The sequence below is a fragment of the Typopeltis vanoorti genome, chromosome 21 (assembly GCF_054136105.1).
Source record: "Typopeltis vanoorti isolate ZY-2024b chromosome 21, IOZ_Tvanoo_1.0, whole genome shotgun sequence".
Lineage (NCBI taxonomy): Eukaryota > Metazoa > Arthropoda > Arachnida > Uropygi > Thelyphonidae > Typopeltis > Typopeltis vanoorti.
In genome coordinates this window covers 6735073-6754841 of record NC_143569.1, presented here as the reverse complement: position 1 = coordinate 6754841, position 19769 = coordinate 6735073, and the positions used below count along the sequence as shown (strand labels likewise).

At 33.4% G+C, this 19769-nt stretch overlaps 1 protein-coding gene across 1 annotated transcript in view; it reads left to right on the top strand.

Moving 5' to 3' along the window:
- Positions 1–19769, top strand: part of LOC150094606 (cell adhesion molecule Dscam1-like) — a 313219-nt gene that overhangs the window by 239570 nt on the left and 53880 nt on the right. The window contains exons 17-18 of the mRNA XM_090411602.1: positions 9203–9443; positions 16347–16445. Of these exons, the coding sequence (XP_090267728.1) occupies positions 9203–9443; positions 16347–16445 (340 nt within the window). The remainder of the gene's footprint in view (positions 1–9202; positions 9444–16346; positions 16446–19769) is intronic.

The window sequence follows — 19769 nt, the reverse complement described above, 5'->3', positions numbered from 1 at the left end:
GAGTGATCGGATTGCTTAATTATTAAACTTGTGATTCGTTTATTTGTATGGCATACATTTCCGCGTCGTTTTTAAGGATTTTGCGCACTTTATTAGTATTCCCGCTAGCTAAACAATGATAAATTAATAAGAAAAATAGGTTTATATACATTGATGAAATGCTAAGTTCAATGTACAGTGTACTGTTTAATGTATGATGCAATATCGTACTACGTAAAGAATTATTATAGTGTTAACATTTCTCGCCCTAATTTCAACAGACTGTGAGAGGTTTTTTTTTTTTTTTTTTTTGTGTGTATATTATATATCCAAGGCGTTGTACTTTTATTTTGGATATTGATTTGAATTACATTATTAATTACTGTTATGAATAAAACAGAAATGAAATTACGAGTTACGTAGCCGTTTTATACGTTAGTTGTTTTATACTAATATCTAAGCATTCATAGTAGATGAAAGCGGACGAAGAAAGACGTTGAAGTTTCAACTACATTCATTTGTACAACTCGTGACAAATACTGTCTAGTGAAAGGAATTCTCTGCATTATTCATATACCCTAGCACAAATCAAAGAGATTCCCTTAACGTATAAGGAAAGACTCTTGTAATTAACAGCTGCATTCTCCTTTAAGAACGTCAGTATTCCTTGTTATGCTCAAGAAACAGTGAAACGATTCAATTAAAAGCATCTGTGAAGAAACCAAAGTTCTATTCTTTGACAAAAGAACTACAGTTATATAAGCACAATTGATATTTAAAACCTGTTAGTTTATTATAATCCTAATGATATTATGCATACATTATTAGATCATATCCTTGAAATAGTTGTCTATAAACTACAATAGGAAGTATTTGTATTGTAGATTTATTTATTTTATTTATTTATTTAGCGTATGGCAATCTGCATGCAGTTATAAAGGTACACAAGTCAAAATAAATATATAAAAAGAAGTGACAAACAATTAGAATAAAACAAAGACACTTATACTTTCAACAAACAAAACACTTATAGGTTAAGATCAAGTTTATTGTAGAAGACAATCATTATAAATTATTTGGGATAGTGCAACTGGCGGTAGTTTTTAAATTCTTTAGACAATTGTGATATCGAACCTTTTTTTTCCAGCTGCAAACTGTGTCCTTATAAAATAAATGCCTTAAAAAAATAAATATATAAAAACATATCGTATTTTTTTCATTTTGTTTTTCATCAAACTTTAATGAGTGCATAGAATTATATTTCTAGAATACGATTATATGTTTCTCCTTTGATACGCAAGAAATGGGTCTTACCGCACATAATGTTAGACACTCCCTTTTGCGTTAGGTATACGGTTCTTGGAAAATAATAGTTCTTCTTGTGCTATAACTCACACCCACCACAGCAAGTTTCTGCCATTTAATAATTCATCACTTATTCCCGAAAACCATTAGCCTAATTGTACAGTTCTAAGTAACTGAAACGGGTCACAAGTACTCAATTAGTGAGTATGTATCGCGCGTATTTAATTATTTTCAGGTTATATGAAATAAAAACATTGCAGATATCACTATTGCAGTGCACACTCTAAAGAGCACCCGGTAACGGTATATTTATGTTGTATTTGTGAACCTATATAGATGCTACTTTACCGCAAACACCTAATCCTCTTGCTATTAAAAAGACGTAGAAAACACAGCGCATCTAGCTACCGAAATAAGATCTCGTCGATCCTTGATTTCGGTAGCGAAGGGTTCGGAATTATTATTTTTGAACATTACTTTTTCCAGCTATGTATAATTTAAAATTAATATTTGTTAAATACTTAACTGGACGAATTAACATCACCGACCAATCCACTCTTCCTCCGCACCACACATTACTATGGTCATAAACCTTGGATTAAAGAATCTTCATCTTCAAAAAGACATCGGTTGTGTACAATTTTCTGCCTGCATTGTTTGTTTATACGCACCTACATATCCAACTCCAAACGCTAAAGTTAAGAAAATAACATATTCTCTTCATGTGATTTTGAACAGTTGAAAGTGGTAGTCTTTGGGAAAGACAGAAGACTGAGTTAAACTTTTCCAAAGACAAATGGAATGATCTGAGTTGGGTAAGGTTTGAAGCTGGATAGTAAACGGGTGTCGGTCAGCAGCTTTTTGTGCTATTAGAGTCTTAAAAAGTGGAGTGAGGAGGTATGTGAATGCATGTGATTAGAGTGAATCTGGGAAGGGGAATCGCCAATTAATATGATTTTTCTCTTCCCTATAATACGGCCTCTCTTATAGAGGATTTACTGCTACACTCCAAATCTGTATGTATGGATCTGGCATCAATACGGTATGTGCAAATGTAAGGGTGAGAAGTAATGCCCTTGAACGGAAACGTACAATTATATTTTTGGTGAATGAAAACTATATGGTTGATTATGCTAAGGAAAGTTAGATCCCTAAGTCACTCCAAGAGAAGTCTTATGTGGTATTATCAAACTCCAGAAATCCTTCCCAATCGACTAAGGAGGACCATTTTTTCAAGAATATTAGGCTTCAAATAAATAGGTGAGGAGTCTTTCTCCGGATTAAAGAAAGCATCTACATATAAAGATAATACAAACATCCAATCCATAACAGAATTCCGAATCAAGTGTTATATTTCAGACAAGGGACTCCGTCAGCGAGGTTGTAAGTACGAGAAGACTTTGGTAATGCTGCTAAGAACCACATGATGCTGACTTTAAATCTTAATGTAATACAATGTCAGTCATCACTCTTCTCTTTAAATTGAAATGATGGTTCCATATGTTCACGCTATGTAGGATAACTGAAACGGAATTTTACATACCAGATGCCCTTTTTTCACTCCTCAAATCGTCAGGGTTCGTTTGCCTACTATGCCTTTACGTAAAAGCCAGTTTTTATTTTATTTATTTATTTTTTTTTATGGTAAACTGACAGGAGTGGTACTCAATGAGATGCACTGTTACTCTGTTGCCTCAATATCAGTTCGATGCATTTATACGTTCGGAGTTGCTTCTTTACATCAACAACAAATCTACCATACGATCCGCGAAGCCATTTTGAGTACTTGGATAATTATCATCTAGGAATTTGGACAAAATATTCGTTACACAACAACCTGCATTATAAAACCATAATACCCATAGTCTCTCATAGACTAACAAAATTTCCATCTTCAGCGCGGTTTGCCATTAAGACAAATTATCTAGTTCGCAGTGAAAAATATCATCAAATTCGCTGAGTTACCACAGTATAAATTTGAAGACGTGGACATATAATAGAAATTCCCCTAACCTTAATAACCAACTTTAGAGTAAAAAATATTCAGTTATACAACTTTTGAATAAAATTATTTCATCTCCTCTGCTCTCGTTAATTTAACCTCCCTTCAGGCCAATGCGGATGAAATAGTGATACAAAATTGCACTTCTTATCCATGTTATTCAATAGGTTTTAGAGCTTCGTATCCAGATTTATCTCGACGTTTAAGAGGCGCATAGTAATAAAAAGTTAAGTGTTGATTAAATTTCGCTTTGAGAAGAGAGGCGATGTGTAGTAAATAAACTTAGTATTTTTGCAGGATTTGGATTATTCTTAATCTAGTGAAATTAAGTGGAGCTTATTGCAAATAGGAATATCTCAGGGAATAATAAATAAATGTGACCGAGCATATTCTTGTTTTAAGACAGCTTGCTCTTATCCTACATTTTCTCTCAATCTTATTGGTTGTAAGTACTTTGCATAGGGATCATGGAAATAAATTTGTTTCGAATTATGCGATGCGTAACTTTATTGATGCTTTGGATACGAAAGAAGCTGGCGAAGATAAGTGGAAAATTTGATCAAAGGAACTTGTTTTTCCTTTTGTCCAAGATAAGAATAATACACATCTGTTGTTTTCCATTGGTAGAAAGCTCGTCTGATGGCTCTAAGCTGGGATAAATGTTCTTTTCAGCGTATAAACATCAGAGGAAAGGATTGATTGCTTTCGGCATCTCTTTGTTGTTCTCCGTCAAGTAGGCGGAGTTCATTAAAGTTCGAAATACAGAAAAAAAAAAAAAAGACGAAATGCATCGGGCGTTCCATGGTTACTTTGCATTCGCATTCCGTTGCTTATGGAGTTCCATTAGTGTTTTATTTTAGAGTGTCTCTTTAGTTAATTTGCACACATATTTGCATGTGTTTTTCCTGTATACAGCCACCGGAAACTAGAGTTGACTCGTAACTTATATAATGGAAGTATATTGCGAATCATTTCCTCCTCGAAAACATAAGGAAATATTCTGAAAAAAAAAATTAAAAGCTTTGCATCTCATAGGAAACATGAAAAGAATGTGAGGATTTTCTTAAGATAAATAACTTTTATTTATCTTTAATCAAAGCCTCAGAAATTTAACTTAAAGAAAAGACTATATTTGTCAAACCCCTTTTAAAAGTGTTGTTTATATATTGACTAGATATTCGAAGCTCAGAAATGACAATACAAAACTCATAATTCTATCTTGGGGAGAGTGGGGGTGCACGCTTGAAATTACATTTAGAAATAAATGTGAATACCATATTGTCTAATTAGTTAGTCTACTGGTTAGCACATCGGTTCTGCAACCACCACGCCGTGGGCATGGATGTTTGTAATCTTCTTCGTGTTGGAGGACTGAAGTGGATTAAAAAATTCATGTTAGGTATGTAGACAGGGGTTTACGAACTACATAAAAGTAAATAAAAAATAAAAATATATTGTGCATGTCTTTTTCTACGTGTGTGTATATATATAGACATACATTTAATAAAAAAAGAGAAACAGTTCTTAGTCACAATGTTAACGTTCTATACGTTTACAGATTTTCGTTCATAGTAATAACATTAAAAATAATGATATATTATTATCTCCATTTTATTGCTATGTGAAAGTTGAGGTACAGTGCACTGAATATACGATGGAAGTTAGTTAAGAATTAATATTCGTTTGTTAACAGTGAACAAAATTAATGTTTGATATCTAGTGAGTATTAAATCTGTTTACTGATTATTATGCATACATAATATACACATTGTCATATATGTACACAGTAATATACACAATAAATCAACAGTTGTATTCTTGCATTAATATTGATTTTTTAAGCTATTTGCTCCATGAAAGGTTGTTTTTTTTACTATTTGTATTATTTTTAAATTCAGTTTTGTTACATCAGATATCATATCTGCAATCATTAGTCTGTGGGGGAGAAGGAAGTATGTGTGTGTGTGTGTGTGTGTGTGTGTGTGTGTGTGTGTGTGTGTGTGTGTGTGTGTGTGTGTGTGTGTGTGTGTGTGTGTGTGTGTGTGTGTGTGTGTGTGTGTGTGTGTGTGTGTGTGTGTGTGTGTTGACTCGCATTCTTAAGTGTAACTTATCGCTATAGTTCTTAAAAAAATAAATTTAAGAGTTTCATGCCGAATATAGAATAATAAACTCTAAAAGTATCGGCGATTACTAGCGTGAGCTAATGCAAGTAGTCCTAGTATGTAGTACAAACTCGGGCAATTCGCAGCAAAGGTGGTAAAGTTCTGATCGCTATTCTTGGTATTTTCCATAATGTAAAAACATATTTCCTAGAAACTTGACAACTCGTATAGCAGAGTATATAAGTTCTTTTCGCTATACACTTTGGTATTAATTTGGTCTAGCTACTCACTGATGAAGCCTCAATAAAGGCTGAAACCGGTCTGGGTAGTGACCTCCTACCATAATGTAATAACAGCATACATTTCCTAGGAAATGTGTTTTTACATTATGTACTTTTATAGTTTATTATTCTATATTCGGCATGAAACTCTCTGATTCCAATCTTTGAGTTTCTTATTCGGTTTTAAAACAATGTGGGATTTAATATCCTCTTAATTTAAATAATGTTTATATCGCCGAAATAAAGCCTATTGGCCCTTTATATTTAAGTAAATTTAAGAACTTCAAAAATTTGTCGCAAGTTTTATATTGACCAAAATAACCACGTTGGTATAATTATGCGATGTATAATCAACATCGGCTACTTCTAGAATCTACGACGTGAGTGGATAAGGAACAATTTGTCATACAAAATTAAATGAATGATTTATTGTAAATGGTTTTTTCTTGACTGACAAATATTTGGATTTCATCAAAACATATCAAGCAGAAATAACGTTAAAAAGTGTATTATGGATTAGCTCTGAGTATTTGAAGGTCTCCGTTCCCATTGAAGATCATCTCTGAATGAATACTGCATCCCAAAATTTAGTGTCATTTACCGAACGACTCTCAAATGAATTATAGGAATAATGCATGTGAGATTTCCTTATCTTTGTGTTAAGGATTATCTTGGGTATAGATAACTCCATTTTTCTTCTGTTAAAATTGAGAAAAATAAAATTATCTGTTTTCCAACATTATTCCAGTATTCTTCGAGGAGGCTGTTGTTAATATGTTTCCATACTTTAAATTTATAATTATCCTTGTCAGCAATAATAATTCATCTGTAAATAAAGGCAGGCGTCCTTGTTTTCTGGCGAGCTAAAACTGCTGCCAAAAATTTGACAGCAGTTTTAGCTCATCCATAAGGATCACAGTGATAAATAAAATAAATATGATAATACGGATTTAAGACTTACAGGTATCATATGTTAAGTCCGAGTCTTTGATAGGCAATTCTTTTATTAATTTAACAGCTATTTTGCTTTTACTATCATTGCTTTGAACGTAGGCAATTTTTATCCATGCAATGCCTGCTATTTCATTTAACTTGGCATTGTATGGCGAGAAAAACCAGAATGCATTTGTAAAACATCAAGAAATTCTTTGGCCTATTAGTTTTATCTCTTGTTAGCATGGCATGCCTTTGACATTAATACGCTTCAAAACTTTATATTTTGCAAAATATAAACTAAGTCGCACAATAATTAAAAAAAAACAAAAAACTCGAAAATGTCCACAGTGCCAAATACAACTATAAAATAACAATAAAAAGTGAAGGGGTTAGACAAAAGAGATTCTGTGCATCAATATACTGGTGATGGAAAATGAAATTTAACAGAAAGAGATATATATAGAAAATATTTCAGTAACTAGTTATAACATTTCATTTCTATAATAATAAGTATAATTTCAGCTTTATATATGGCGTTTCCTAAATTTAACATATTTTTTAAATCATGTTTCATGTCTAAAAAATTAAAGTATTAATAATAAGTACAATTTTACCATGATAAATTGACTGTCGTTATTTATATTATTCTTCAGAAGTTATGTGGTATAATTGCGTATTATATAGTTGATTTTATTAAATAACTGTTAATTTGTGTTCTTGAAACATCGGAACAGAAATCAGTGAAGAGAACAAACCAAATTATGTTTTGCTATCATAGCTTGGAGACATCGACAACAGCTATGATAGCAAAACAGTGCAGTGGTTTCTCAGAGACATCCGCTTTTCTTTAGTTGTATCATATATTTTATTTATAATTTCTTAAAGCTTGCATATTTGGAAAATTCTGAATATAGGTGAGTTGTTCATTAAGGCAATAAATAAGTTGTTACTCCTAGGATAATTCCTTCATCAGACATTAAAAAACAAAAAAAGATTAGAAAGCAGAATAGGATTAAACATGATTTGTTGTAGGCATCCCTTATATAAATTGATCGGCATCATTCTTCTGAATTAAATATTCATAGCCATTTGAGAGGCTGGTGAAAAATTATACTACTCGTCATCTCTTTCGTCTAAATAATCCCCACGCTTTATCTTTAATGAACGAACCGGCGGCCTAAGCTTTCAATCAAAAGTTACATTTTTTTATAATGTATATTTTAATTAAAATCTTAGAATTAAAACTTTAATTAAAATTACCTCTCTATCATCGTTTAGCAAAATCAAGGGGCATGAATGTCATATTTATTAGTTTGCAATGTAAAGTAGCTGAGAATGAAAGAAAAATAATGATATTGATAATAATGAAACATTCTTTTTATATAGGGTGGCCCATAAGTCACGAGAGGGTTTAAAGATTTTATAACTTTTTATGTATTAATTTGTTTTATTCTTTTTTGTATAATGAAAGACACAGGCGGGAAATTTTTATTAGTTATGAATTATTTACATTTCAAATCGTTTTTTGACTTATGGACGAAGGAGTTTAAAAGTGTATATATTGTATATATTTTATCACTAGTGTCATTTATTTATTAATAATTTCTTTGAAAACAATGACTCCTATATATGGTCATTTAAATCTTTAAAAAATCGTTTTTTTTATTATTCCTGGAAACGGAACATTTCCTTTTTAAAACATTTTCTTTGAATAATACTTTTCAAGGAAAAGTGTTGTCTTAAATACCTAAAATCTAAATAAGTTACTTTCGCTTGCCAACGAGGAGTATTATGATTGCATAAGATAATTATATCTTTTTCGTAATAACGAGCTGCTTAACGAAGATAATTCTAAGGCAAGAATCGACCGTTATATCCAGTTGTTTCGGTGCAGAGCCTGTTCTCAATAATTCGGCTGAACCATTTTTTAAAGTGCCCTTGGGGAAAAATAAACCTCCTTCCACGCTTCGAGGTACGCATACTGTTTGGGAAGTTTATTTCGCTTTTGATTTTTATGGCAAAGACATCAAATGTCATACTGCGCGAGGACACAGGTCACAGCAGTACATATGGTAATTGGTTAGTAGGACAATCACGAACATCCATGCCTTTGACTGGAGAGCTGATACGTTAACCAATCGGCCAACCAGGCCAGTTATTCGGGAAGACTTTGGCTAAAATTTCATGAGAATAAAAGTTAATACGATTTTTAAAAGTGACCCAGTGAAAAGACTTAAAAATAGCACTAAAACTCATGCACCAATCGAATGAGACAGTAGAAATATTGGTGACATCGCACGTTATATCTCTTAATTATGTACGTTGAAAAAAAATGAGTTTAATCGAGTTCTACAACTCCTGGAGTTTGATTTTCTAACACGTGGTCTTTTAGGAAAGATATTAGTTGTCTGTTCATACATTCATTCAATTAAAATGGGATACTCTTGCGATTTAGTAAATGTTTACATTTATTTCTTTAAAAGATTTCAGTATTCATATGATGTTATGAATCCCGAGTGGTGTTAGTTAGAGTTCTACGGAAGATTAAATTCAGTTTTAAATGTACTGCAATTTACAGTCATTTTTACTTTGTTTAGGCTCCGAAGAAAGAACTTCTTTATGGTGTCATTAAAGGATACTACGTTGGCTACAAAGCACTCGATTCTTCAGATCCCTACGTTTACAAAACACTGGAAGTCAAAGTTGAGAGTTTTGTGGAAGAGAGTCACCTAACCAATCTTCGAAAGTTCACTAAATACAGCATTATCGTTCAAGCTTATAATGCGAAAGGAGCTGGGCCGCCTTCCGATGATATAGTGGTGCAGACTTTGGAGAATGGTAGAGTGTATGGAGAATGTAGAATACTTTATGTTAACATTGGATAATTGCTCATGTTTGACGTTTAGTCTCCTTAAATAAGTAAAATTTCTAAGAAGAGAGAAGTATTGATTATTTTTTAGATGGGCTGAATTTGTCTTTAGAAAATTATTAACTGCATGATATTCTGCGTGTATTTACACAGAACTATATAACCATTTCAAAGATTACATCATTTCAAAGTTTTTCTTTAAGTATAATAGCAGACACTTGAAGGATTTCTTGTTTGTGCAGATCTTTAAATATCTGCACTAACAGCAGAATTGTTTTAATTTTATAAATTTAAAGTTATGATTGTGTAGTTTAAGGCAATTGTTTTGCGATTATAACCATATTTTGAATTTTTTGCATTTTTTGAATTAATATGATATATATATATATATATATATATATATATATATATATATATATACATATATACATACATATATATATATTTCGTTGCCGTTATATATACATTACATACAGTAATTCATATGTTATGCACACTGTGTGTGTGTGTGTGTGTGTGTGTGTGTGTGTGTGTGTGTGTGTGTGTGTGTGTGTGTGTGTGTGTGTGTGTGTGTGTGTGTGTGTGTGTGTGTGTGTGTGTGTGTGTGTGTGTGTGTGTGTGTGTTATTAACACCAGACCTCATGGAGTCAAAAGACTCATCGCAGGCGGCATACACTGTTGCACACAAAGCCCATCCAATCACGCTTTAAACTCCTTAAATGTATCTGCATTAACCACAGTTTCAGGCAAATCATTCCACTGATAAACCACTCTCCATGCAAATGCCCCTGATTACAATCTGCTTATAAAACTTCCTGATATGACCCTTGTTCTATCTTCTCTCATTCTACGAAAAATTTGTTCAACATTAACCTGGTAAAAAAAAAAAACCTTTACCAACTTAAAGGTCTAAATCATATCCCTTCTCCTCCCTTGTTCACAAGGCTTTGCAAACTGCATTCCCTCAATCTAAATTTCTTTCTTTCTGGAAAGTATGAATGATATCACATCAGTGTTTCTATTTGAAGGCGGAGGAGAGCGTTGTTAAAGATAAGATGGATGCAACAACACTCTAATTACTATCACGAAAAACCCTTTTGCGGTTGATCTAATGAACAACCGTTCAATTCTAGAGAAAATGATAATCTTCTCTAGAATTCTAGAGAAAATGATAAGATAACAAATAGTCTTCAGTATAATGAGTACACGGTAAAGCTAACAACATGACAATTGTCTTAAAAGTTAACAGCATTTGAAATTGTTCACATATAATGTTCAGCAGCATACATTTTAAGCATTCCCATGTTCACTGCTGACAGTAAAGAAATGGAAGTCCATCGATAAGTGATATTTAACCCCAATTTACGACCAGGCAAGCCTAAAATGTTGGCTGATAACAACTGACGTGCCTTGAAAAGAATGGATAACTGATCTTGCCAATAGACCCTAAAAACTATTTATGTATATGCAAGCAGACATGAGCAATCGACACGTAATTTTATGTGATGCGCAGAGATTCATGCAATAACGTTTAAAACATGCGGCCAACAAGCCATTGTTAATGGCAATTGAATACCTGTCATGGATTCACATGAACCAAGGCGTGCTGGGCCAAGAGTAATTCAAATCTGTATTGTGGAGTGAACGAACCCTGTCTGTCAGGTTTATTAACGTGGGCTGTGCATGAAGGATACCTGAGTGTGTTGATCCAAGTGGTAGTGCATGGAATCACTAATGGTAGACTAAACTCTTGATGAAGACTAAATGATTTAATGAACAACTGTATGTTTTCTACGCTGCGGTCATTTTATGTATCGGCATTGAGACCTCTCAACGCCATAACACCACGTCACAAAACAGTGATTGTAAACAAGTGTTTTGATAAAAAAAAAAAAAAAAGAAAGAAAACTTTCAAACACAAAAGTAGCCAGCAAATCCCATATATGAAATCGATAGAAGTCCTGCAGGTAAAATGCAATGAAAAATTGTGAAAGGACTAAAACAACCTTCAACTTCTTCTACAAAACGTAAGTAGGAATACTTGTGTGTAAGAGTGTGTAAGAGAAACTTTTCTCAAAGTTTCTCTTACACACTCTTTCTCCACCTCTTTTCAAGTATGCTTGCATAAATTTTACCTGGAATACTTAGTTAAGAAATTTTTGTGTAATTCTCACATTCAGCTTTATTCCCTTTTTTATAAATAGAAGCTGTTAGAGATCTACTCTAGTTTTCTGGAATTTGACCCTCGGAATTATGCAGTGTAGCCACTGTAAAACCTTCGTATCTCCATACTTCAGCTTTTCTGGTCGAATATTATTTCCTCCAGCTATCTTTCCGCATTTTCAGTTTTTGATGGCCTTTTATAACTCAAGTATTGATATGAAAATTCAGTAGCATGATTCTGCCACTAATTGTTTCGTTTAGCAGTTTTTTAAAGTAATTACTGGAGACATCTAGGATATCCTTATATTCAGTTTTTATGTGGTCTTTATCATCTTTGATTCCTTTTCCAGTACTCTTTCTTTCATTTCTAAGACTTTTCAACAGAACATTTTGCCACCGTCCTGATATTTATTTTCTATATTCTTACCCAAGTATTCCCATGACCTTTGTTTAGCTACTTTTACACATAGCTTAGCTCGCTTACATTTTTCTCTGTATTCGTTTAGGGTAGGGCATCTACGGACATATTTGCCAGGAACTTCTTGTACGCTTTTTTCTTTTCCAAAACTGCTTTTTAACACTTCTTGTATCCATCATGGAGGTTCTTATTTTTCTATCCTTACAAACAACTTTACCATACCTCCCGACCTGAATCAATCAGTTTCTTCTTCAGAGTTTGTCACTGAGCTTCCAAGGTTTGGTTCTTGTTCTCAAAATTTCTTCAATAATGCTTGTATAGCCGAGACTACAGTTTACCTGTGAAAGCTGCTCAACTTTAATTCTTTTTAAACCTTTGTTACATACTGTTATTTTTAATGTAAAACGCATTATTATCCAGCTAAGCAGCGCCGTACGTATGCACAAGCTCTAGCTGGCGCCCCTGAAACAATAGGGCAAGTTTAAGGATCCCTCCCCTTTCTGAGCCCTATTTCGTCTCAAGAAAAGTGTAAGTAATGGTTACTTCGAATTTCAAATCTTCTGTACACTCTTGTATCTTGAACCAGCATAAAGATATCACTATCAACAATGACGTAGTCAAGGAGACTTTTCTTTTTTCTTGTGTTTTCTCTTCGCGTGAACTTCAGCATATGTTTATATTGGAACATGATGTTAGCAATGACTGCGCAATGACCCAGGCCTGAGTAGGATTCCATCAAATATCATTATTATTAACTTGTCCTTTTCTCCAAATTTTCCCAAAACGTTCCCATATATTCCCATACGGTGCAATTGATCTCCAACTAGAACAAACATTTCCATTTTCTTTGTGTTTATTTATCAGATGCCTCTTCTAGTGACGCATAAAATTCTACCACTTCTTCCTTAGAAGAACCTTCTGGAAGACCATAGGCACAAATAAGTTTCATTGTCCATTTTCTCATTTTGAAGTGTATCCACATTATTCTACTTGAAACTGCCTCCCAACCAAGATGTTTATCTTCACGTTTCGTGTTAAATGCTATCGCTACTCCTTCCTTTTCTTTCCTTGATGGAATTAATAGCAGATATTTAAAAAAAGTAAACTTTTCCTAGAACGATATGAAGTAATTTTTACTGCCGATGGTATAAAACATGGTCCATGAATTTTAGTAAAAGAATATGTAATTTTATTTTTAGGATATAAAATTATAAAATTAGATTTTTAGAAATGCTAAAGATCAAAGACCTTATCATTATCTTCTACATATGGAAAATTGCCAATAATTCACTTGTCATACTGGAATTTGACCCTCGGAATTATGCAGTGTAGCCATTGCAAAACCTTCGTATCTCCATACTTCAGCTTTTCTGGTCGAATATTATCTCCTCCAGATTTATAATGCTTTTTGCATTATAAATCTGTATTGAAAAACGTAGCTGCTTGTTTATTTAGAGCTAGTCGAAGAGTAGAATTAAAAAATGTATTCTGAACATATTGTGTAATAATTAATGAACTCTCACCCAGCAAGCTTGAAGCGCTTTAAGTACGTTGAGTGGACGTTGTTATTCTTCATTTAGTCACCCTGCAAGCTTGAAACGCTTTAACTGCTTTGAGTGGACGTTGTTATTCTGCATTTAATGCATTCGTCTCATTGCGTTAGCGTATAAGTATTAAAAATTTTTATCATACAGGAGCATTGTGTTATAAATTACAATTGTAACTAAACTTTGATCTCCGTTGTCTGAAAAAAAAAACCTCATTAGTGGTACATTAAACATAGGCGCATATATCTTAATATGCTATTAATATATTAATAATACTAATATTGTCTTTCTCTAACGACCAAGTAACTTGGCTTCGTAGAAAATTAATTAATGGTAAGATGGGGGGGGGGTAATTTATCTTCTTTTTGAAAATCTGGATATGGCATTCTTCAGAGATTTCTTCATAGAGAAGGATATTCCAGAACCGAGTAGATCGGATGAACAACAAGTTCAGTGAGTCAGCATTTCAGTTGTAAAAGGATAGTGGGCAGCTGTTATGTTACGGAATGTCTTGAAATAATCCCAAATACTCGCCGAATCACACGAAATTTCGTGTCACTATTTTCTATTCGGTATTTCTAAACTTTCTTTCAAACTATAATGTTTGGAAGAGATATAGAGCTTCATAGAGATATGTCATATCCTGTTTATAAGCCATATTTGTCCGTTTAAGTTGCTGTTGGAATCACAAATATATGCGAAGTCTCACACATTCTGAATCTTGAAGTTGTACATACATGCCTATCCTGAGTTGTTTTACTTCTAAATTCTCTTTTACTTCCTAACTAGGAACGTTTGTTTTGGTGATGAAGCAGTAATGTTATTAAAAATACTTAAATTACTTATTTGAATAAGAAAACGCTAATGATATATATGTTCTCACTGAAACTTACTTTCACATTTTGCCATCATTCACGAATTCTCCTTTTCACTATGCCGGCTTTGTTCAAGAAACAGGCAGGAATGTTTACAAAAATCGACTTTGTCACGCATCAGTTTTCAGCATAGTTTCCAGACATATTTTTGCGTTTGTTTCACCATGGTCACAAATATCAATACCGGAGAAGAAAGAAATCGGTGTGAAGTGTCTATAACCAGGAATCAACTTCTATTTATAGCTATCGCTTGCCACTCTGATACTCCTTCAGTTGAACAAAGAGACGGAAATCGCTGAGTGCAATATCAGGACTGTGTGCTGAAAGAGCTGTGCTAACATCCAGGAATTGCTTTATCATTGGCCAGCAAAAATTTTCTGTGATCGAAACTATCATGAGCACAATGACACGCACACAAATACCCGCGTGCCTACACGCACGCATGCACGTGAGATGCAAATCTCTTGCGAAATGTCTGTTTAAACCGTGTCTGTCTTTCTCTGATTAAGGTATTCTGTGACAAATACTATGTATATAGTGGACTTATCATACTTGTCGCTGGTGATTAACTTCTGAACTGTTGCTACCAAAGAATTATACCAATTCTATTTCCATGGCATGTTTAATTCTTACATTTCTGGTACCTGGCATCTAGTATGGATGCAAACACAAACTCCACAACGTTTCAAAGGCACATAACAAAAGAGATTAATATTTCACATAATAAATAAGGTACTCATTTTGTCTTTTTTTTTTTTTACCTACTTCTCAAACATACATTTTTCATAGATAGAAATTCACCATAAGAAGAATTAGATATTCCGGGAAACTCTGCTTTCCAATAAACAGACCGCTAGTGTCACACTATGCAATGAAATTGCTGTACCGCCTGAACACATTCAGAAACATCTATGTCAGAATAGGATTGAAAATACCCACAGGCGGTGAGTGTAATAAGCAGAGCAGGACTGAAAAATCCACAATCTATGGTTCGGATAACAGAAAAGCTTTCCATCGATCAGTCTACACGATATATCTAACAAGTATTTCCTTTCGTATTTATGTTGTTCATCTATCCTGTTCTCACGTTTATTTTTATTATCTTGCTTTAGTGTTTTGTTTTTAGCAATAAATAAGTGAACTGTCGGAAGTCGAATGAACAGTTCGAGCACATTGAAAATGACCACAAGTAGAGATGGTTATCAATGAAATATATTATTATTATTATTATTACGTGACACCTCCAGGGAGTCCAAGGATTCATCGCGGGAGGGCACTATTCTTTATTTCACTAAATACATTTTACCCTCTCCACTACAACTTAAGTCTTCGACTACGACATTACTACCATCAGCGCTATATACTGCCCATCGTCAACAACAGTATTTTTTGTTTGTAAATTACGTGTGTTCTGAAGGCCGATTTGTCTGTACGCTGGAGAAAAACCCTGTTGCCTCCGTATGAAATCGTCTAACTCACTTTCAACTGAAAAAGCCCATATAAGGATTTCCCTCCTCAAGACGAGAATTGAACTTTTTCCATTTAAAGGGCGCAATGTTCTGCTGTTCTTCCAATTGCGCTACATATATATTTTTTACTTGCACAAACTCATCCGATTTTCCCCTCTCTTTCCCATTCTTTTCCTCTCGTTTTAAAATGTGAAGTTTACGTTGGTGGGACAATATACAATACTTGGAAAAAAATACTAATTTTTTGAGCTGTTACCAAGCGCTCATGTTCAAAAAGCAATCAGTTTTCTGTCTTCCTCATTTAAAATATTGCAAGTATCTTATTGTTTTCATCATATCCAAGGTCGTTTATTTTATTTTATTTACCGGTTATCATTTATTTTTTTAAATTTTCGAATAGATCCTCCAGTATCACCTCCTCTTGAAGTGCACCATACGAATTCTTCAACTTTTCGGCTAACTTGGGATGCGAAAACTGGTGATGACAATCCGGTAACAGGTAAATATACGAGTTATCAGTCTAATTACGAAGATATACAATTACGATATGTTTCTTTACCATAGCAAATTGTGATTTTATTAGTTTGAGGCTTCATATACGTTCACATAGGTTATATATTCACATAGCCTATGTTATGTGAATATGTAACAAAAAAATAACGATAAATTATAATAATAACAATTCGTTTCTTTTCTAACATTTAGCTGTTATTGTATTAAGTGATTCAGAGCACAAATGGCTTGTGACAGTACGCAAGAGCTAACAATCAATTATGTCAGTAAACACTTTAAAAGTATTGCGCACAAACAAATAAAGAACGAACTTTGGCTAAATAATCCCCTATCACTCTAATAGTGATAGCGATCATTTAGCATATATAATAATGCTAATGCATTATTATATATGCTTTAATAATAATGCATTTAGCATATATAATGTATGCTAAATGATCATATATAACGATCATTTAGCATATATAAAAACTGAGCTTATCATCTACACGTGTAAGGTTTTATGAAACGATCACTTTATAAAAAAATTAACTTTCCTTGGGTATCAGGGGTTCTGCTGTCATTATAATGAAGAGATAGTCAAAATAAAGAATGCAAACTTAACCTGTCAATCAACAAAAAAAAATATATTGTAAAATATTGAAAAAAAAAAAGAAGATTTTTTTAAACTACTTCATTAAATTACTGATATGTACTCTCAACGAGGTGTACAAAGTACCGTGAAAATAATACATGGTTAATTTACATTACTCCTCTTAACAAGATTATCAATTATTAAGGTAGTAAATTAATCTATTCATCTAAATACTGGTCGTATTTTCTTATATTTTTGACATTTCTTTTGGATACGTTTTCTTCTCTATTCTTTGTTTCCTCATTCATGGATGTTAGTAATGTCAAGTTACTCCCAAATACCGCTATTTTTTATTATAATTCTGCCATTGATGCCATTTTGTTCACTCCCTTAATTTTTCTTAGAACTCTAATATTGTCTCTAGCCATTGATCAACGTTTTATTTCTAACCTTTCAGAAGCATAATTAAAAATTGGTTTGAACATTCTTTTACACTGTTACTTTAGTATTTTTGTTATTTCTCCTTGTTCCTTATAAATGTATTCAACTGGCTCTCCATACTAGCTTTGTTTATTCTGTTATCTATTTTCAAAACTTGATTTGCCACCTTCACTAAAAACTGTTCTTAAATATCTGAAATATTTGATTTGTTCTATAGATTGCCTACTGTAAATACAGTCGATGCTTTCCTTATTTCTACCTTTTACTGCTAATTTTCATACCAAATTTATTACAGAATTTTTAAAGTATTCTAAATTCTAATACCTGATTATTTAGGAATATATTAACATCTGCATACAGAATGACACCGACTTCAATATCTCCAGTTTCGATATCGCCCAATGCCACTTTCATATTTATGTATCAGATAGCTAATGAATAGCAGCGAAGATAGTGTGCATTATTGTATGTATGTATACTGCGTTGGGTAGCATTCCTCTTGGTACCTTGTCATCTGCCTTCTCCAGATCTGCAAAACTTAAACGTAGATCATTGTTATGCTTACATGATTTTTCGAATTATTTCTAGAAAAAGAAATCTGTAATACTTACAACCTCTGTTTGCCCTTAAAATAAGAAAGAAATAAGAAACATTTCTTATTTCCTCTGTCTTTTCTCCATATGCTTGCAAACACTTCTAAGTTGGAAGATAGTGTTCGTAATAACTATTCCAAGTCCTATGCAGAAATCGAATCCAACAGTGCAACCACTCACGAGTAGTGTTTGCAGTGTGTGTGTGTGTGTGTGTGTGTGTGTGTGTGTGTGTGTGTGTGTGTGTGTGGAGTATCGTTGTCATGCACCAAAATTATTACGTTTGTCAGGAGTCATACTCGTTTGCGTCGAATGTTTTTGGACAGTGGGAACAGTTTTGAATTTTTAGCACTGGAGATTGTGGATATTTCCGATCATAGAGTCTTGTTTGCTTTCCACGGTTAAGTAATGAACTCACGTTTCGTCTCCTGTGACTAGGGGAACGAGAAAATCCTCGTCTTTGTTGCTGTATAGCAACAGATTCTCCAGACACACCCCCATGCATGTTTCCTTGTGCTCCTCTGACAATCGTAGGGATATCCAGTGGAGCACACCTTTCGAAAGCCCAAGATATCGTGAACAAATTTGTAAACAGTGAACTTATTCAAGTTCATCACTTGTGCATTTTCACGCAGTTTTTCTAGCCGGTCTACAAGAACGATGCCCTTAATGTGCGAAATGCTGTTTTCTTTCTTGCTCGATGAAAGTCTGTCCGCCCGATGTCGGTCCTCAATGTCATCACGACGCTCTTTAAATTCATTGCACAAAAATACACCTGCTTCTTTGACATCATCTTATTACCATACACAGCAACCAGTTCACAGTGAGACTTGGCTTGCAAAAAAAAAAAAAAAAAAACTTCACTGACACCTGTTTTGGACCACACCTGCACTGTAGCTGCCACCTTGCGACTGGAATTAGCTGTGAGGTGACAGTAGCGCCATACTGCAATGGCGGCCTTTATGAACATTATCAACCGTCTATCTGTCCACCGTGTTTTATTTCATTCCATTTCACCGTTATTAAGAAAAAATAATGTGTTACCTTACTTATCGGCAACCCTTCGTTACATATCTTATCGCTGCTGTATTTCTACTTGAACGAAAGTTAGCAAATACATCAATTTTTTAATCACACAAAGTGAATGCAGGCATACTAGAGCTTCACGTGTTAGCGGCTTTCAAGTATGTGCAAGTATTTCATTTAAGTGACTTTTAGCATATCGTGCTAATGAAAAACTTTGAGACTGATAAAGAAGCTAATGGAGAATTAACAAAAGACAAATTATTACTCAAATAGTCATTGTTATAAAGTCAATAACAAAATGAATATATATAACAGAGTCAACCATAAGGAGGGAAAAATGTAGTTTGATAAAAACAACTAAATAGAAAAGCATGTGTTCTGGATATCTTTCAAATAACATCGAATATTCAAATACAAAACACTGACTACTACTTCACCTGGTAGTTGAAAGAAGTGCATTATTTTCATGAAAATAAGTATGCATGAAACTTTCACATATATCCGTCTTCATCACAATGATAATAAATATATCAAGATAAAACTATACTACATGTAAATTGCGTCACTGCTGAGGGAATGGAAGAACAAAATCCAGCGAATAACGCCACTTAGCATAAATTGAATCTTTGCAAAATACCAACCTCTCGGTGTTTAGTAATTATAATTATTTAAATATTTA